The 18,607-nt window shown below is 53.6% G+C and overlaps 1 protein-coding gene across 1 annotated transcript in view; it reads right to left on the reverse strand.

Moving 5' to 3' along the window:
- Positions 1-8,534, reverse strand: part of CELF5 (CUGBP Elav-like family member 5) — a 48,704-nt gene extending 40,170 nt beyond the window's left edge. The window contains exon 1 of the mRNA XM_055566660.1: positions 8,276-8,534. Within this exon, the coding sequence (XP_055422635.1) occupies positions 8,276-8,534 (259 nt within the window). The remainder of the gene's footprint in view (positions 1-8,275) is intronic.
- Between the last annotated feature and the right edge of the window lie 10,073 nt (positions 8,535-18,607).

An 18,607-nucleotide genomic window follows, 5' to 3' on the forward strand; every position in this document is an offset into this window, starting at 1 on the left:
GAATGAGGCCTCGGGTCCCTCCTCCTAGCAGAGGGTCAGGGACAAGGATGTGATGAGTGCCCCCTTCTCACCTCTCGGATGTGGGGAACTCCACCCCTGAAGGCTGCTGGGGGAAGCCAGAGGACTGGTGAGGGAGCTCACACAATCTACCGTCGTGGCACCTCCAGGCAACCTGCCACTTTTCAGAAGTCCCTCAGAGGAGCTGAGCTCACCTGTGGCGGTAGAAATGTCCAGCCATGTTCTGGGACTCTTTGTGCCTCAGTTTCCCCACCTCAAAAACAGAGGACCCAGAGTTCACTTTCCCCAGATTCAGAGCTCCCTAAAGGACCCTGACCTTCCCCTACCCACAGCCCTCCAGGGCTCCCACCAATCTACCTGTAAAAGCTCAAAGTCCCCTCCCTGCCCTTCCCTCCTCCCTCTCTTCTGCTGGCTCACTCTGCTCTAACCCCGTTCTCCCAACGCTGTAAACTTATTCTGACCTCAGGACCTTTGCACATGCTGTGCCCACTTCCTAGAATGCCTTTCTCTTGACTTTACAACAACAGCTTTTTAATCTGCCATGCAGGGCTCATCCCAGATGTCACCTCCTGACATCTTTGGTCACCCGCAGTAAGTTGTCACCCTTCAACACACATCCCTCTTTACTTCCTCCATAGCAACTTGCTCCTACCCAAGTCTTACCTGTTTGCTCATTTAGTGTCAATCCCTCTTCTCACCCAGACTGATTTGCATCCTCCCAAACCAGGCACAATGCCTGGCACACCCCAGAGGCTGGACAGAGGTTGTTAACTGTCTGGCTACCTGACCATTTATTAACACCGATGATGTGCAAGACGCTATTGACAGGGATTGCGTTAACCCTGTCATTATTTGCATTCTACAAATTAATGCTAATTCTTACAACTACTCTGTAAGAGAACTCTCAATACTCCTTCTCTTTTACAAGTGAGGATGCTAAGGCTCAGGAAAGATAAGGCAGTTTGTCCAAGAACACACAGAAATGAAAAGCAGAGTCAGGAATAAAAACAAAGCCTCTTGGGCTGCAAAGCTGATGGTCATTCCCATTCCCCTGATGGGGAGGAAGGTGGTAAATGTTGAGGAGGTATCCACCCAGCCACCCACTCACCCATCCATCCACCCATCTACCCATGCATCCCTCCGTCCATCCACCCGTCTACCCATGCATCCCTCCGTCCATCCACCCGTCTACCCATGCATCCCTCCGTCCATCCACCCGTCTACCCATGCATCCCTCCGTCCATCCACCCGTCTACCCATGCATCCCTCCGTCCATCCACCCGTCTACCCATGCATCCCTCCGTCCATCCACCCGTCTACCCATGCATCCCTCCGTCCATCCACCCGTCTACCCATGCATCCCTCCGTCCATCCACCCGTCTACCCATGCATCCCTCCGTCCATCCACCCGTCTACCCATGCATCCCTCCGTCCATCCACCCGTCTACCCATGCATCCCTCCGTCCATCCACCCGTCTACCCATGCATCCCTCCGTCCATCCACCCGTCTACCCATGCATCCCTCCGTCCATCCACCCGTCTACCCATGCATCCCTCCGTCCATCCACCCGTCTACCCATGCATCCCTCCGTCCATCCACCCGTCTACCCATGCATCCCTCCGTCCATCCACCCGTCTACCCATGCATCCCTCCGTCCATCCACCCGTCTACCCATGCATCCCTCCGTCCATCCACCCGTCTACCCATGCATCCCTCCGTCCATCCACCCGTCTACCCATGCATCCCTCCGTCCATCCACCCGTCTACCCATGCATCCCTCCGTCCATCAACCCGTCTACCCATGCATCCTTCCGTCCATCCACCCGTTTACCTATGCATCCCTCCATCCATCCACCCGTCTTTCATGCATCCATTCCTCCATCCTTCCAGCCATCCATCCACTCCCCTAGTCCATTCCTCTATGCTTCTATTCCTCCATTCTCCATCATCTGTCTACCCAGCCATCTTTCCATCTATCATTCCTCCATCCATCCATCCATCCATCTATTCATCCACCCATTCATCCACCTAGATATCTATCAATCCATTCAGCCTTTCATCCACCTACCCACACTTGCATCCAGCAATCCACTTATCCACCCACCAAGTCATCACCATCCATCCATTCATGCCTGTAGCCATCTACACATCATCTGTTGGCCAGGCCACCCCCCACCACACCCAAGCACCCCCTCACCCTCTCATCCTCTTCTTCCCCTAGGCCTTTGTTCATCCACATGCTCCACTTCAAAATGGTGAACAAGACACGGTCCCTACCCTCACAGAACTTACATGTCAGTGATGATCACCATGACCCCAGATCAACAGGACTATTGCTAGGTCCATGTCTTCCAAACTTAGCAGCCCCTCCCTCTGGCCCTGGTCACCTTCAATCCAAGGAGAACAAGGAACCCTGGATGGCTTTCACCTTGAGTCTACATCTCCACGATCACATCTCTTTCCCTACTTCCCTTATTTATCTTCCAAGGTGGGTCAAGTCTCAGGCTGGGAGACTATATTGTGTGTGACTTGGCTGTGGGTGTCGCCTGTCTCTGAGCCCCAATTCCTTGTCTATCCGTGGGGGGGGGGGGCTGGGTCTCTAAGAACCATTGTGACCTGAGCATGTGTCTGTTTATTTGTGTCCCTTTCATCCCACACTGTGAGCCTCAACCCCAAGGGGAAGCTTCTGTTGTATCCGCCCAGGTGTGTGAGAAGTGTGCATATTACAAATAAGGCTAGGACGCTGGCAAGAGGCTGATGGTAGCAATGACTGTTAACAGGACATGAAGCTTTCTTTCCACACGGGTCTGAGATCCTCCTCTGCTCTAAATTCTTCCATGGCTCCCCAGTGTCCTCAGTAAAGATCCAAGCTCAGTGCAGCATAAGAGGCCCTTCAGGGTTGAGTCCCTGACTTCAAGGTTGACTCCCTGGCCTCAACTACCATGCCTCACCTAATTCCTCCTCGACTCCAGCTGTGCTCCTTCACACCTCCAGGCCTTTGCAAACCCAGTTCCCTCTGCCCACATCCACGAGGACAGAGACAGTCACCTGGCTGGCTCACTGCTGTGTTTCACATCCACCATAGGGCTCAGAACATAGAAAGCGCTTCTGTGAATAAATACATGAAATGCTTTCTCCACCTAACAAATTCCTATTCACCCTTCAAAGCCCCAGTTCTAATCCCCCTCCTCCACCCAGCTGGATTCCTTAGGCAGAGCCTTCAACTCCCTATCCAGTTCTCTCAACACTGCACCCCTTCCCTTTGAAACACCCTGACCATTCCAGCTGTAGGTGCCAATGTGTAGCTCTGCTCATTAGGGGGGTCTCAGATCTCTCTTGCCTAGTACAAGGCCCCAGAAGGCTTTCAGGAAGTGTTGGCTAAATGAATGAGTGTGGTCCTACTGAGTGCTCCTAATGGCCAGGGTCTCATCAGCCAATATCAGGGTTTAAAGAGAGAGCAAATGTCATCAAAAGGGAACCATGGGGCTCCCAGGACCCTCTGCTGTTTCCCCACCAAGGCAAAACTCCATCCACTCCTAACCTGGAGGGTCTTTGCACATGCTCTGCCAGGATCACCTTTCCCCATCAACAGATCCTTCAGGTCTCAGCTTAGTAGCATAACAAGCATAGGCTCTGCGCCCAGCCCTGTGTCAAGAGCTTTAACCACTATTCTGGCCCTCATCTCCCTTAACTCTCCTCAAGATGGGAGGCCCCCCTGGTCTCACGACTCTTTTACAGATGACAACACTGAGCCTTGAAAAGTTGAAGGCAGCTGCCCAAGTTTCCATAGCCAAGAAGATGCAGAGAAACCAGACATCCTAACTGCTCTCCCTTATCAACTGCCTCCTCCAGGAAGCCCTCCTGGGCTCCACACCTGCAGCAGCTGGGGCCTCCTCTGGATTGTCCCTGCGGATGTGCGTCCACCATCTCAGCCCTGACATCAATGCCTTGGAACTTCGGGTTCCTCACTGCGTGCCCCCCCCACCCCCCCCACCCCCACCAACACATCACCACCAAATGGGATCTGGGGGTGGGAGGAGTCTGGGAGAGGATTTTTCTCTATTTTGCCCGACACTGTATCCTGGGTCTGGAAGAAATAGTGGTTCCATTAGTAGATGGCTTCACAGCCTGTTGACTCCATCATGTCCCCCAGGAATTTCTGTTTGCCTGGACTCTCAGACCTGCACACAACAGGCGCTCAACCAATGCACTCTGCCTAACGGAAGGCAGAAACGATGTCATGGTCACCCATAAGGTCCCCAGGGCCTCATAAAAGCCTGTTAGCCCCCTGAGGATGGAGTGGTTGGGGAAACTAAGGCATGGAAGGAGGCGTGCCCAGCTCGAAGCCACACAGCCAGCCCTGGTGGCTTGCCCCCCGCCCCCTCCCTGCCCACCAGCCACTGTCCCCTCCCTCCGCCCCTCCCCACCGGGCAGCGCCTGCCGGCCGCCCAGCCCGCCGGCTCCCTGGGGCTGGCACGTCACACACGGAATTTCATGCCTGGAGCTCAGCGTGCTCCAGCCTCTCCCCCCACCCTCTATCACCCCCCAACCGCCAGCCGAGCAGCTGGTGCTCCCATGGAAACTGCAGGCCCCCCCCCGCCCCCCCCCTTACCGGCCCCCTTCACAACCTCCGCTTTAAGACAAATATTGTCATTAACATGCAAATGTATATACGATTACCATAAAGGGGGCCGCGGCGGCGGACAGAGCGATCGCGGGCTCCTGCCCCGGGCAGGGCGGGTATTAATATTCAAGCCGATCGCGCGAGAGAGGGCCCGAGCCACATCAGGCACCTGGGAGGAAGGGAGGGCACGTGCACCCAGCCCTCTCCGAGGGAGGGTCCCAGAGGAGGCCCGTCCCCCCAGCAGGTGGCTGGAGGGGACGATGACGGGACCCTGATCAGTGGGAGCCCCTCCAATTCCTGGCCTGAGCCCCTGGCTGGGCTGGGGGCACCAGGCAAGGCCTTTCTCTAGATGAGGCGCAGATCTGAGCAGGGGGGAAGCGGTCTCTTGGCCTCCCTGCCCCCCCAACTCTCTCCCCAACTCCTGCCCTCTCTCTGCCTTCCCCTGTGGATGAGGGTGGGGGGAGACTTCGTTAGTCTCCCCCTCCCTCTGTCTCTGTGTATCTCTCTCCTCTGCTCTTGCCATGCCTCTCCACCTCTGTCTCTGTCTCCATCTCTCTATCTTAAAAACAAAAACAGCCAGCACCCATGGGTCTGCGCTCTTCCAGAGAAACCTCCACTTCTTCCCTGCCTTTCTCTTGGTCCCAGCAGGGAGGCCCCCTGCACAGACCTTTAGGAATGGGGGTGCCCCACCTCACCCCTGGCTGGTGGCTGTCAGATGTCATAGCCCCGCCCCCTCCCTTCCCCTCCCCAGCACCACCCCTGGGGAAGGTGGGGGTCCCCCCTCGGCTTGTCACTCCTTCATCCCACAGATACACTTCTGCTTCTTTGGCCTGGGTGGGAGACAGGTGTGTGACAGCTGGGTGAGGGGCACCTCTGGTCAGTCCTTGGGACCCAGTATTTGCCCCTCCAGCCTCAGTTTCCCTTTCACATGAAATGCACAGATGCTCACAAGCCTGTGGGAGTCACGATCCCATCAGCAGCAATCAACCAGGCCCCCCATTGTAAAAATTAAGGGTGAGACAGTGATCATGGGAATAATGCAATACTGGATGTCCGTTCTCCTGCTGGCTGTAGGGGCCACGGGGCCACAGTCGGTGTTCTCAGCTCCCCTGGTGCCCAGCCTCCAGGGGCCCCCCAAGGCTCTCTGGGGATTTCTCTCCACAACCTGAGGTCCACACTCCCACCCCTGGGCTCTCGGCCAGCACCCTCAGTAGGCACCCTGCACCCTGCAGGTTCCCCAGAAACAAAACCAGATGAGTGTTAGCAGGAGGTGCCTGGACCTCCCCACGCATCATTCCACTTCCCTTTGGCTGAGGCCCAGAGAATGACAGCCACTGGCCAGAAGTCACACAGCTAAGCGCCCCCACAGCAGGCCTCCAGCCCAGCTTCTGGCCCTTGAGACAACTCCCATCTTCAACACCCCCTCAACTCCCTCCCACAGATAAGGTCCTACCAGGCCCAGCACAGGTGGGATAAGGAGGAGCCTCCATTGGTGTCCTGAGGGCACTGGGTTGGGCAGGTGAATATGGAGAGAAGGCCCTCCACTCCATTACCCCCAGGCCCTATATCTGGGGCTCCAACCTGCCTAGGGCTCCTGAAAAGTGGATGTGAGGGACACCCAGCTCCTTAATTTTCACCCTCCAAGGCAAGACTGCAAATGGGAAACACACTGAGGCACCCCCTAGTCCCAACATTCTCCAGCCAGAAAAAAAACCCCGCATTCATGAGACCCTGTTCTGTCGACAACAGGTAAACTGAGGCTCTCAGATCAGTGAAAATCCAGCCAGTCTCTCCCTTACCCTTCTGTGGGGGTGGTAGGGTTCTCCAGGAGAGATTTTAAAATGAGAAAAGAGGGGAGGACCACCGGGTGGCTCCATCTCCCCACGCCCCATCTGTCTCATCTGTCTCCGAGACCCAGAGCTCACCAGCAGCCTTTCATTCAACGTTTGGGGGGGGGCACGTGGACACCACCTCCATCAGAATCTTTCTAGAAATGAGCCCTTTGGACACACCGGGGGTTCAGGTTGTGGAAAGACCCCTCACACAGCTGTGGATCCCTCAGCCTGACTCATGGGTGAGCACAAGCCCTTTGCCCTCCTAGGCCACAGGGAGCGGTTAGATTTTCCAGGCCGTTTTTTTTTTTTGGGTGATGGTTGAATTTGAAAGAGATGGGGGATGGGAGGAGCTGCTTTCCTCCCCCTGGGTACCAGCTGGAGGGGCTAGCTGAAGTGGCAGGCCTGGACTTCAACCCACCAGATCCTCCCTATGGTCGATCCCAACCCATCATTCACTGATTCATTCATTTGTTCATTATTCATTCATTCATTCATTCAACAAACACGTATTCATGCTTACCATGCCTGCCACACAGAGAGGAAGACGGGGATGAATGCAGTCTGAAATAGGTCACGGGCCCTGATCCAACCCCAAGGCCCCTCCAGGGTCTCACCGAGGGTGTCAGCACAAAGTCTTTACCGTTCCCACCCCTCAGTTCCCATCCCCTGCCAGGAGAACTGCCAGGGCCACCCCAATCCAGACACTGTGCCGTGATCTGAGCCCAGGGCTGGGGCCACAGTCCCCAGCACCCCCTGTCAGCATGCCAACAGAGAATCAGGTGGCAGGGAGGCAGGCAGGCCTTCCCACCCGACCTGCCTCCTCTGCTGGGCTCACAGGTCGCCCACACCTCCCTGTCCACCCCAGGATCTGGGCTCTGCCAGATGGACAGCCCAAGCTCATCGTCTTTGGCCTCAGCCCTCAACACACTGCTAACAGGCTTGGCCAGTTTTAACTTGAGCCAAAGGTGGAGGCGGCAGTCTGGGTGCGGAGGGGGCAGTGGGGGCACAGAGAAATGGAGGGGGAATGCTGATCCAAACAGAGGGTGGGCATGGGGGAGGGTACACGGTAGCCTTTGAACCACCCAAAAGGCCGGTGCTCCCCCTGACTGGCTTAGCTGTCTGCACCCCCACCCCCCCCCCACCCGCTTTCTTTGTAGTTACCGATTAGCCCGAGATCCTGAGCATCCGTGTCCCCCGCGGCCGGCTGGACCTGCCCCGCCGGCCTGGCTTTGTGAAAATGACCAAAGCAATGAAATCCAGTGGTGCAAACTTCCCCGACGGGCCTGGGGAGGCCGAATGAATGGGGGGGGGGGGGCACAGGGAGGGGTGGCAGTGTTTAGGCAGCTTCCCAGCAAAGGGGCAAGAAAGAGTGGGTGAGGGAGGGAGGACGGGGTGGGGGTCTAGAGGGAATGAGAGGGAGAGGGAGAGAGGGAAGGATGCTGGGGAGGGGGAGGATGGGAGGAAGGGGGAGATGAGAGAGGAGAGAAAAGGGAAGAGAAGAGAGAGAGAGGGAGAGGGAGAGAGAGACAGAGAGAGAGAATGCCGGAAGGTGGGGAGGGAGGGAGTGGGGGCGGAGGAGGGGAGGGGGCCAGCTCGGATCTGTCAGCTGCACCCCCAGAGGGGGGAGGAGGGGGTGGGTAGACCGGGGTTGGGGGGGAAGAAATGATGCCGTGGCAGAGGCAAGCGGAGGGAGGAGGTGAGGAGAGGAAGGTTGGTGGCGGGGAGAAGATGCCGGAAGGTGGGGTGGGGAGGCCGAGGGAGGAGAGGGGAGGGGAGGGGAGCGATCCGGGCGCCCACCTTTGTGCATGCCCGTGTAGGGGTCTTTGAGCACCGTGAGCTCATAGATGCGGCCGAACTGCTCGAAGAGTGGCTTGAGGTCCTTCTCGTCCAGGTTTCGCGGGATCTGGCCCACGAAGAGCTTGATGGCGTCCAGGTCCTTCGTGCCGTCGGGCTGCCCCCCGGGGGGCTCGGGCCCGCTGCTGCCCACGGGCGAGGGCCGCGGCTGCAGGAGCTGCTGCTGCTGCCGGCGCGCCTCGCTCTCCGTCAGGCGGGCCATGGCGGGCGAAGGCGGGCGGCGGGCGCGGGACCGAGCCGGCGGCGGCGGCGGCGGCGGCGGGCGGCGGGCGGACTCGCAGCTGGAGCGACGGACACCGCCTCCCGCCTCCCTCCCGCCGGGTCCCCGCGCCCTCCTCCCTCCTCCGCGCGCCCGCTCGCGCCAGCATCAGGACCACAAAAGGGCGGCTCCGCAGCGGCCCCTGGCGGCCAGAGAGCTCCTCGCCGCGGCGGCGCCCCCGCGCGCAGCGTCTATCCCGAATCGCACTTGAACATCCTGCATCCCACACATCCGGCATCCTTCCTGGCCGCCCTGTCCCAGCCGGTAAACTGAGGCCAGCGGGCTCGTAACCCCTGCCTTCTGGGTGAGTGACGGCAAATCTTTAGGCAGGACCGACCGGGCTTCGAGGTGGCTCGAGGTCTTCCCACTGATAACACCAGGAAAAACACAAAAAGTAGCACACAGTTCTATGGGGCACTCACTTGGCTTTTACAGGACTGTCCATGGAATGGTTAAGCAGACAGAATAATAACATTAATAATAATAAAAATAATAACAACAAGAAGGAGTATTTTGATAATACTATGCTCAGCACTTTTAAGTTTGTAACTTATGGAATAGAAACAGCAATCATTGTGTTATATCCTCAGCAACACTTTTGGTCACACTTGCCACGGGCACATACTGTTCAAAATATTTAGAAAGAAATGGATGCATTTGAGCCAAGTGCTCTATGGGCATCACGCCATCCCTGCTAAAACTCTCCATCAAAACCCAAGGAGGTTGTCACCTCACACTGGCCATCATCAAAAAGCCTACAAATAATAAATGCTAGAGAGGGTATGGAAAGAAGGGACCCCTCCTACACTGTTGGTGGGAATGTAAATTGGAACAGTCACTATGGAGAACAGTATGGAGGTTCCTCAAGAAGCTGAAAATAGATCTATCATATGATCCAGCAATCCCATTCTTGGGCATATATTTGGAGAAAACTTGAATTTGAAAAGATACATGCATTCCAAAGATACATAGCAGCACTATTTACAATAGCCAAGAAATGGAAGCAAGCTAGATGTCCATCAACAGATGAATGGATAAAGAAGATGTGGTATGTATGTCTGTGTGTATACACACACACACACACACCAGAATACTACTCAGCCATAAAAAAGAATGAAATAATGCCATTTGCAGCAACATGGATGGACCTAGAGATTATCATACTAAGTGAAGTAAGTCAGGCAGAGAAAAACAAATATCATATGATATCACTTAAATGTGGAATCAAAACAAAATGAGGCAAATGAACTTATTTACGAAACAGACTCACAGATATAGGAAACAAATTTACGGTTACCAAATGGGAAGGGGGGTATAAGTTAGGAATTTGGGATTAGTAGATACAATAAATTATATTATCTATATTAGTAGATATATTAGTATTATATTATTTATATTAGTAGATATATATCTATGTTATATCTATATAGATATATATAATATTTATATATATAATTAGTAGATATATAAAAGAAATAACAAGAACCTACTCTATAATACAGGGAACTATATATATTCAATATTTTGTAACAATTTATAATGGAAAATAATCTGAAAAAGAATATATACATATACATATGTACACAGCCACTTTGCTGTACACCTGAAACTAACACAGCATTGTAAATCAACTACAATTCAATTTAAAAAAATATCCAAAGATGTCTCCAAATTAAAGCCTGAGTTTCCTGCAGCACCTCCCTGCCCTCCCCTCCACCTTCTCTCTCCCTTGCTCAGTCTGCTCCAGACACATGCACCGCTTCACTGTTGCCCCAACACATGAGCTATGGTGCTGCCTCAGGGTCTTTGCACAGCTGTGCCTGGAACGCCCTTCGCCCAGTCCGCTCCTTCAGTCTCCCATCACTTTCTGTGTCTACCTGATCTAAACTCATTTAGCCACCATTACTTCTTTTCTCAGGCTTCCTTTTTCTTCCATAGCATTTATACTCATGATAATTTAATTAATTAAATTCTCTGTTCAGTTCAGTCACTCACTCGTGTCTGACTCTTTGCGACCCCATGGACTGCAGCATGCCAGGCTTCCTTGTCCATCACCAACTCCTGGAGCTTGCTCAAACTCACATCCATTGAGTCGGGGATGCCATCCAACCATCTTATCCTCTCTTATCCCCTTCTCCTCCTGCCTTCAATCTTTCCCAGCATCAGGGTCTTTTCAAATGAGTCAGTTCTTCACATCATTATACATTGATTGATTGATTGATAAGTCACTTTGCTCTCTTTCCAACACCAGGCTCTGTGCTCAGTGCTTGACTCAATCCACAGCACAATGCCTGGGATGAGTACAGACAAATAAACCAGATACTTTATTATTATTAGCCATGCTGCAAGGCATGTGGGCTCTTAGTTTCCCCACCAGGGATAGCCCTCTGCAGAGTCTTAACCACTGAACCACCAGGGAAGCCCCTAAACCAGATACTTTGGACTGTGTTCAATGCAATGGAGGAAACAGAAGTGGAAAGATGGCTTTAGGAGGCAAATTCAGGGAAGGCTTAAAGAGGATGGCCTTTAAGCTAAGAATGAAAAGGCAGATGCAAAGGCCCTGAGGCAGGGTTGGAGGAACTGGGGTCAGAGGTTGTAAGATAAAAAGCACCACACAGCCACTGGGGGGGTCAGTCTACTGACCCTGACTTTAGTTTAAATGTATTTCCTTTGTTGTTGTTGTTGTTGTTTTCTTACTACAGAAGCCTTCTTTTCTCTCTCTCTCTCTCTTTTTTTACAATTTATTTTTTGGTCATGTAGCATGTGGGATCTTAGTCCCCTGATCTGGGATCAAACTCATGCCCCTGCAGTGGAAGCATGGAGTCTTAACCACTGGACCACCAGCGAAGTCCCTATTTCTTTTCTTTCTTTTTTTTTTTTTTGAAACAAAAACAGTATCAATCATAGTGCTGTGATGAGCCAAAGGAAAAATCAGTAATTCTGATTCTATTTAAAATGTTGACCTTTTTGTTCATCATGGATTTTTTTCCAGCATTATTTTTAGTTTTTGAAAACTATTATATTAAAATATTCTCTATTTTTCTCTATCCTTAAAGTTTGCTCCTCAGTAGAGGTCACCCTCATAGCAAGCATAAGAGGTGGGTAATGTTACTATACCCACTTTACAGAGGGGGAAACTGAGGCCCAGAGAGGTCGAGTCACTTGGGCAAGGTCACACACTGAGACTGCTGGGATATGAACCCACATGCTTCCCACAGTCCCACAGCATCTTCCCCATGCTTTAGACAGCCAAGCTCCAATTTCCTTATTTGCCAAGCTAGGACTAAAGAGGGTGAAGCCCCTGGCATGGATTCAGTGATGCTAATAGGGGAGGCTCAGCATAAAACCAGGAGCACCTTTAGCATTCAATAAATGGCTGTTACCCTGCCTGATACCAGCAGCCACCCCAAGACAGGATTGAGGGAGGAGCAGAACCCGGGTAAGGGATCCAGTGTCCTCCTAGAACACCCCACCCCTTGGCCCTGCGCCCCTGGTTCTCAGCTCAGCCTGGGGCTGAGCTGGTGGAGCTGGGCTGGAGACAGGCTCTGTCTCCATGGAGACAGGATGCTGAAGCCCTGTGGCCCTCTGATATGCTGGGAGAGTCATTTAAAAGAATAAAAATAAAACCCCACCAGCTCTCTTGCGAGTCAAAGAGGCATTTTCCTCAGCCTCTTTCTCCCACTGGGGACAAGGAGTGGGGAAGAGCTCAGTGTAACTTGAGTCTGAACTCCATGATCTAAAATTCAGTAACTGTGTGTGTGATCAGTCGTGTCCAACTCTTAGTGACCCCCATGGACTGTAGCCCACCAGGTTCCTCTGTCCATGGAATTCTCCAGGCAAGATTAGTGGAGTGGATTGCCATTTCCTTCTCCAGGGGAATCTTCCTGATCCAGGGATCAAACCCTCATCTATTGCATCTCCCACACTGGCAGGAGAATTCTTTACCACTAGCATCCCACCTCCTGAGCAATCTTCACCCCTGGCATTTATTCCCTGACACACATCAGCCATATCAGGGAACAGGTCATGGCAGAGAAAACCAAGACTGTGTACCTGAGGGCACCTAGAACACTTGAGGCTGACTTTGATTTTATTATCAGCAGAGGAAAGCTGGTCACATCAGCTTCGTGGCAGGAGGTCCTTGGTCTGGGCTGTTACTTAAAAGACAGTGAGGGTGGGAACAGAGCCTGATGGGGAATCTGGGGCTGAGATACTTCCCAGCCGGTTGACTGGTTCTCAGGATCTGCTGTCAAAAACGTGCCCCAGGACCTTTGCACAGTCTCCCAGAATAGAGTTTCTCAAAGTAATTACACAGACTTAATTTATCTTAAAGGAAAACTCTCTACAGTTGGAATCAGGTCATTCTCTGTGCAGGGGAGGCAGTGGGGGGGGGTGTTGAGCAGCTTCCCTGCCCCACCCTCTTGGTGCCAAGGGCACCCCCCAGTTGTGACAGTTGTCCCTAGATGTGGCCCAGGGTCCAAGGTGAGAACTGCTGATGTGAACGGGTAAGGTGCTTACTTTGGCTTACCTTGGCAGAGGGGCCAGACTGGGATCAGGGGGGCAGTGTCCAGGCGGCACTGCCCCTCAGAGGTGCAGACCACCTGGGCGGGCATTCCCTTGAAAACGCAGAACTGCCCCCAACCCCATGGGTATGATGAGGGGCATGGGACTCTATTTCGAACCAGTCTCCAAGTGAGGGGCAGCAAAGGTGTGAGCAGACAGCCACTGTGTCCCCGTCTCGACGTTTACAGTCAAGACTCTCATTTCATGGGGTGTGGGTTCATTTCACAGGGCGTGGGTGTGATGAGGACTGAGCCCATGAAGGGAAACGTCCTTTCTGGGTCCTGGTCTTGCCGTCCTTGGTTTGGGGGTTCATCCGGTGGTGGTGGGAGGGTCAGCCAGTGGGACTGGGGGCCCAGGCTGGAGCACCAGTGCCAGTGTTCTCTGCACTGCCAGCCCAAGTGTCTTCCTGGGTAAAGATTAGCCACGCCCCATCCCCTTGGACCCTGTGTCCTTCGGCCTCATCCCTTCAGTGCCCCCAAGACCCTCATTGTCCAGGCTGTGTACACCTCCTCTGGCACATCCCCAGAGATGTGCCCATACAGGGCTTAGGGGCTCAGGGTGCGTCCCCCAGAAACACTGTACCGCAGTCCCCACCCGCCCCAGATGCCTCCTGCCTTCACACACTTAAGGATACAAGGCACCCGGGGCTGTCCAGGGCTCAGCGCCCCCAGCCCCACTGCCCTCCCTCTGCTGGGAGGGAACTGCCCGTCCGCCTTCCTGCAGGGACCCCCAGATCCTCTCTGACCCTCGCCATTTGGCTTCAGGGATGGGAAAAGGTTTTTCATTGAGCCAACCCCTTGCTGCCCCCCTCTCTCAGCAAACCGCACTCCCTGGACACAGCCAGGGGCGGGGGTGGGGGGAATCTGAAACACAACTCTGTCACCCCCTGAGCAAATCTCTCCCCCGTGGGGAGGTGGGGGAAGGAAAGGAGGGGCTGGAAATAGGAGTAGGGACCCAGCCATGCACCCCTCAGTGATCATGGTCCCTTCCCCCCATCCCTCCTCTGCTGTGGCCCCGCCCCTTTGGCCCTAGGAGTGGACACCTGCCCCTCAGGGCTTCTTCCTTCCTCTTCTGAGCCTGGGAACAAGAGGGCCTGGGTGTTGAACTAGGGAGTTTGTCAGAGGATCTTCCCCCTCCCCAAGTTAGAATGAGAAAGAGATGAATAAATGCTCTTTTCTGAATGAGCTAGCCTCACTGTGTTTCTGTAACTCGCCATCAAAACGGCATGAGAGTCTGTATTGCAGGATTCCATTTCTGTGAAATGTTCAGGACAGGCAGAATCCACAGAGACATACAGTGGGTTTGTGGTTACCAGGGGCTGGGATAGAGGCTGGGGAGGTGACTGCTCATGAGAGCAGGGTTTCCTTTCAGGAGTGGGATAGGACATTCTGGAATTAGATGGAGCTGACAGATACACAGCTCTGTGAATGGACTAAAACCCACTGAACTATACACATTGAAATGGCAAATGTTATGGTGTGTGAATGTATCTCAGTAAGACTTAAAAAAAGAAAAATAAAAAAGGTGGGAGACTTCTCTGGTGGTCCAGGGGTTAAGATTTTCTGCACTCCCACTGGGGGGGACACGGGTTCAATCCCCAGCTGGGGAACTAGGATCCCACATGCTACAGGACGCAGCCAAATAATAAAAATATATATATATATTTAAAAGACGCTGACTGCCAGCAGCGTCCTGTTGCCAAGGGACCTTAAGGCAAGATACTTCTCCTGCCCAGATACCCTTTTGTCCTCTGCAAACTGGACATAGATGCAAGTATGTGATCCTGACCCATGCCTTTAGGAGAGGAATGGAAGGAGGGTCCCCGCTGGGCACCAGGTCCTGGTGGTTTCAAGCAGGAGTTGTCAGTGGTCGCCGACCCTTGGACTAAAGGATCAACCTACAACTTGCTCATTAATCACAAAAGGGGAACAGTGACTCTCTTGTGAGACACCCAGCAGACACATCGCCCTGAGCTTGGCAGTGACACCCCCACTTCATTCCTGGTTCCTGTACCAGCGCCCCCTGTACCCCCGCTCCTTCTCTCCCTTAATTTTTTTCTGGACCTTCTGTAGGTCAAATACGATTAAAATTATCAATAACTCTCAGAACTGAGGCTGAAATGTCAAAAGAAGCCAAGGATATGTGTGTGTGTGTGTGTGTGTTAGTCACTCAGTCGTGTCCAACTCTTGGCAGCCCCATGGACTGTAGCCCGCCAATGGAATTCTCCAGGCAAGACTACTGGAGTGGGTAGCCACTCCCATTCTCCAGGGGATCTTCCCGAACCAGGGATTGAACCCGGGTCTCCTACATTGCAGTCAGACTCTTTACTGTCTGAGCCACTCTGGAAGCTCCTGAACTGAGGCTGAAATGTCCAAAGCAGCCCAGGACGTGTGTCCCCTGCAAAAGGACTGTACCACCAGTCTGTTCTGGTAGCTGCCAGATGTGTCCTATGGTGAGAAAGGGGAGAAACCAGAGGGCAGTGGACCCCCCACAGCGGGGGGCTGTGGACTTTTGGGGGGCTGGAACAATAAGCATTTGAGGGTTTGTGGCCCCTGCAGTGAGAAAACAGCTGAGGGTGATTCACAGCCGGGTGGGTCTGGTTGTGGCCGTGTGCCAATAAAGCTTTATTTACAAAGATGGGCAGTGGGCCAGACCCAGTCAGGGCCACAGTTCTCTGGCATCTGGTTAAACACACTCCCTCCTGAGAAGCACCTATGAAGGCTTGTGATGGTATGAACATCAGCAGGGCGCCAGTAGATAAGCCGTTGTCCCTTCTGAGTTCAGAATACTACACAGCAGGGAAAAAGAGCATGGAGTGTAAGTGAGAGATACCAAAGCAAGAATTAATGCAAGAGAAGGACAGTACAATGTGACCCACAGATGTGTAGGCCACACACAAGCAAAGCTGAATATTGTGTACATATCCATAAATAAGACGCTTGTTTCTTGTAAGGAAAGCTATGACAAACCTAGACAGCATATTAAAAAGCAGAGGCATCACTTTGCCAATAAAGATCTGTCTAATCAAAGCTATGATTTTTCCAGTAGTCATGTACAGGTGTGAGAGCTGGACCATAAAGAAGGCTGAATGCTGAAGAATTGATGCTTTCGAACTGTGGTGCTGGAGACTTTTGAGAGTCCTTTGGACTGCAAGATCAAACCAGCCAATCCAAAAAGAAATCAACCCTGAATATTCATTGGAAGGACTGATGCTGAAGCTGAAACTCCAATACTTTGGCCACCTGATAAGAAGGGCCAACTCATTGGAAAAGATCCTGATACTGGGAAAGGTTAAAGGCAGAAGAAGGGGACAACAGAGGATGAGATGGTTTAGATAGCATCATTGATTCAATTCAATGGACATGAATTTGAGCAAACTCTGGAAGATAGTGGAGGACAGAGGAGGCTGGTGTGCTGCAGTCCATGGGGTTGCAGACTTGGACATGACTGAGTGGCTGAACAACAACATAACCATAAACACACACACACAGACATTTTTAAAAGTGAGAAAGTTACAGTGGGAGATGCCTCTGTGCAGAAGGAGGAGAGACCAAGGTGGTTTCACCAGATGCTCTTCCTGTTTTATAGCCTTAAAACACAGACCCTGGAAAGAGATCGATGCCACTGGGGTCCCAGTAGGGGACTGCACCTTTGCCCAAATCATTTGCTGCTGCCCAGGGTTGATGGAGACCTGCGGTCATGTTCACTGATGCTGAGGGAGTCCACAGAACAGGGTCATCTTCACAACTGTCCCCTGGGAGTCAGTGGCCTTGCCGCAGCCCTCCTCTCCTCTGCCCTTCCTTCCCCACAGCTTCCCATCACTCTGACAGCACGAAGCAAATGCCCACCAACTCCCCAGGGGCCTCTTGTGCCCCACCTCCTTCCTCTCTCCCCCTCCATCACTGCCCCACCCACACAGGCCCCCTCCTCACTGCTCCTGCAACTCGCCAGGCCTGGTCCTGCCCCAGGGCCTTTGCACAGGCTGTGCACTCTGCTTGGACCACTGTCCTGAATTTCCATATGGCTTAGTCCCTCCTGTCACCCTGATTTCACTCAAAAGCCCGCTCATGTCCACCTGGGAGGTTTATTTTTACTCCAGTGGACCGCAGGCCCCAGGGTCTCTGCTTGGCAGCTGCATCTGTATGCCCAGCAGGGCACCTGGCATATGCTGGGGAAATACTGGCTGACTCCACAGTTGAATGAGACTGATCTGCAGTGGCGGGACCAGAGGGCACCTGGGGACAAGGAGGCCACAGGGAGGGGTCATGGATGGAAGCCAGGAGGAGCGCTGAGGGCGATGCATACACCACGCCTTCCATGTGGCAATGGTTCCGTGGGTGTAACATGTGTGCACTTCTCACCACCTAACATGCCTACGGACAGAAATACTGTTTTTCACATGTGGATCTCATTTCCAGAATGTGACTTGGTGTACACCCATGTACACACACCGCATACCCAGGGTGGACATGACGGGGAGACACTAGCACGTACATAACAACAGCTGTGTCTGCCTGCCAGTGTTGTTGTGGGTTTCATGTTTTTGGTTATAATGGGCACAGTTTCGTGGAAAAGGAAGAGGAAGTTAACAGCCTGTGTTGAAATAAGGGGAGGGGCTGGCTTTCCCCCTGAAACGTGGGGAGTTTTACCTGAGTCCGAGCTGGGGCCAGAGCCACCTTCCAGCCTCGGGGTAGTGGTGTGGAGGACATGAGGGTCTGAGAAGAGGCGGCAGTGACATTGACCCTGAAGATGGGAGTCACTATGAAGACTTGAGCAGCTCTGTGGTCAGGCCCACACATGGTCCAGAAACAGCCTTCCAGCCCCTCCTCTGGGTCCAGGGAACCCAGCCCCCTTCTCCAGTCATGTGTTCCCCACCTGGACAAGCATAGCCCCCTGACCGGCTGGGGGTACCCATTCCCAGTCTGCCTTCCCCAAAGCTGCCACCAGAGGGCGCCCGTGAGCACCTGAGTCCAAGCCCTCCTCTGCCCACAGCTCCCCTGAGGCTCCCACCTCCCTGGGGTCAAGGATCTCACAGCCCTCTTTCTTGTCTGAAGCCGTGGAGTTCAAGCCACACCCCCTGTACTGCCTACCCCGCCCCCCCCACCCCCCACCCCCGGCTTTCTCTCCCCGCTGCACACGTCTCTGTACTCTGCTCTCCAAAACCAAAGCCCCCGATGCAGGGACCCTGACACAAAGGCACTGAGAACGGTGTGTACAGGCAGAAGCCAACAGGGACAGGCCCCAGATCAGGAGTCCCCCCCAGTGGAGCTCAGGAAGCTGGCGGACCCCTCGGGAGCTCCCAGGCCCAGAGCACGGAGCCCGCTGCTGAAACCCCAGTGTGGAGCTGCACCAGGCACCCTGATAACTGGCCAGGGCCTCCCCAAAGCCTGGGCTGGGGCTGGGGCTGGGGCTGGCCAGTGGGCTTGACCTTCATACAGCCATCACCCTTCCCC

Source organism: Bubalus kerabau, chromosome 1, assembly GCF_029407905.1.
Source record: "Bubalus kerabau isolate K-KA32 ecotype Philippines breed swamp buffalo chromosome 1, PCC_UOA_SB_1v2, whole genome shotgun sequence".
Classification (NCBI taxonomy): Eukaryota; Metazoa; Chordata; class Mammalia; order Artiodactyla; family Bovidae; genus Bubalus; species Bubalus kerabau.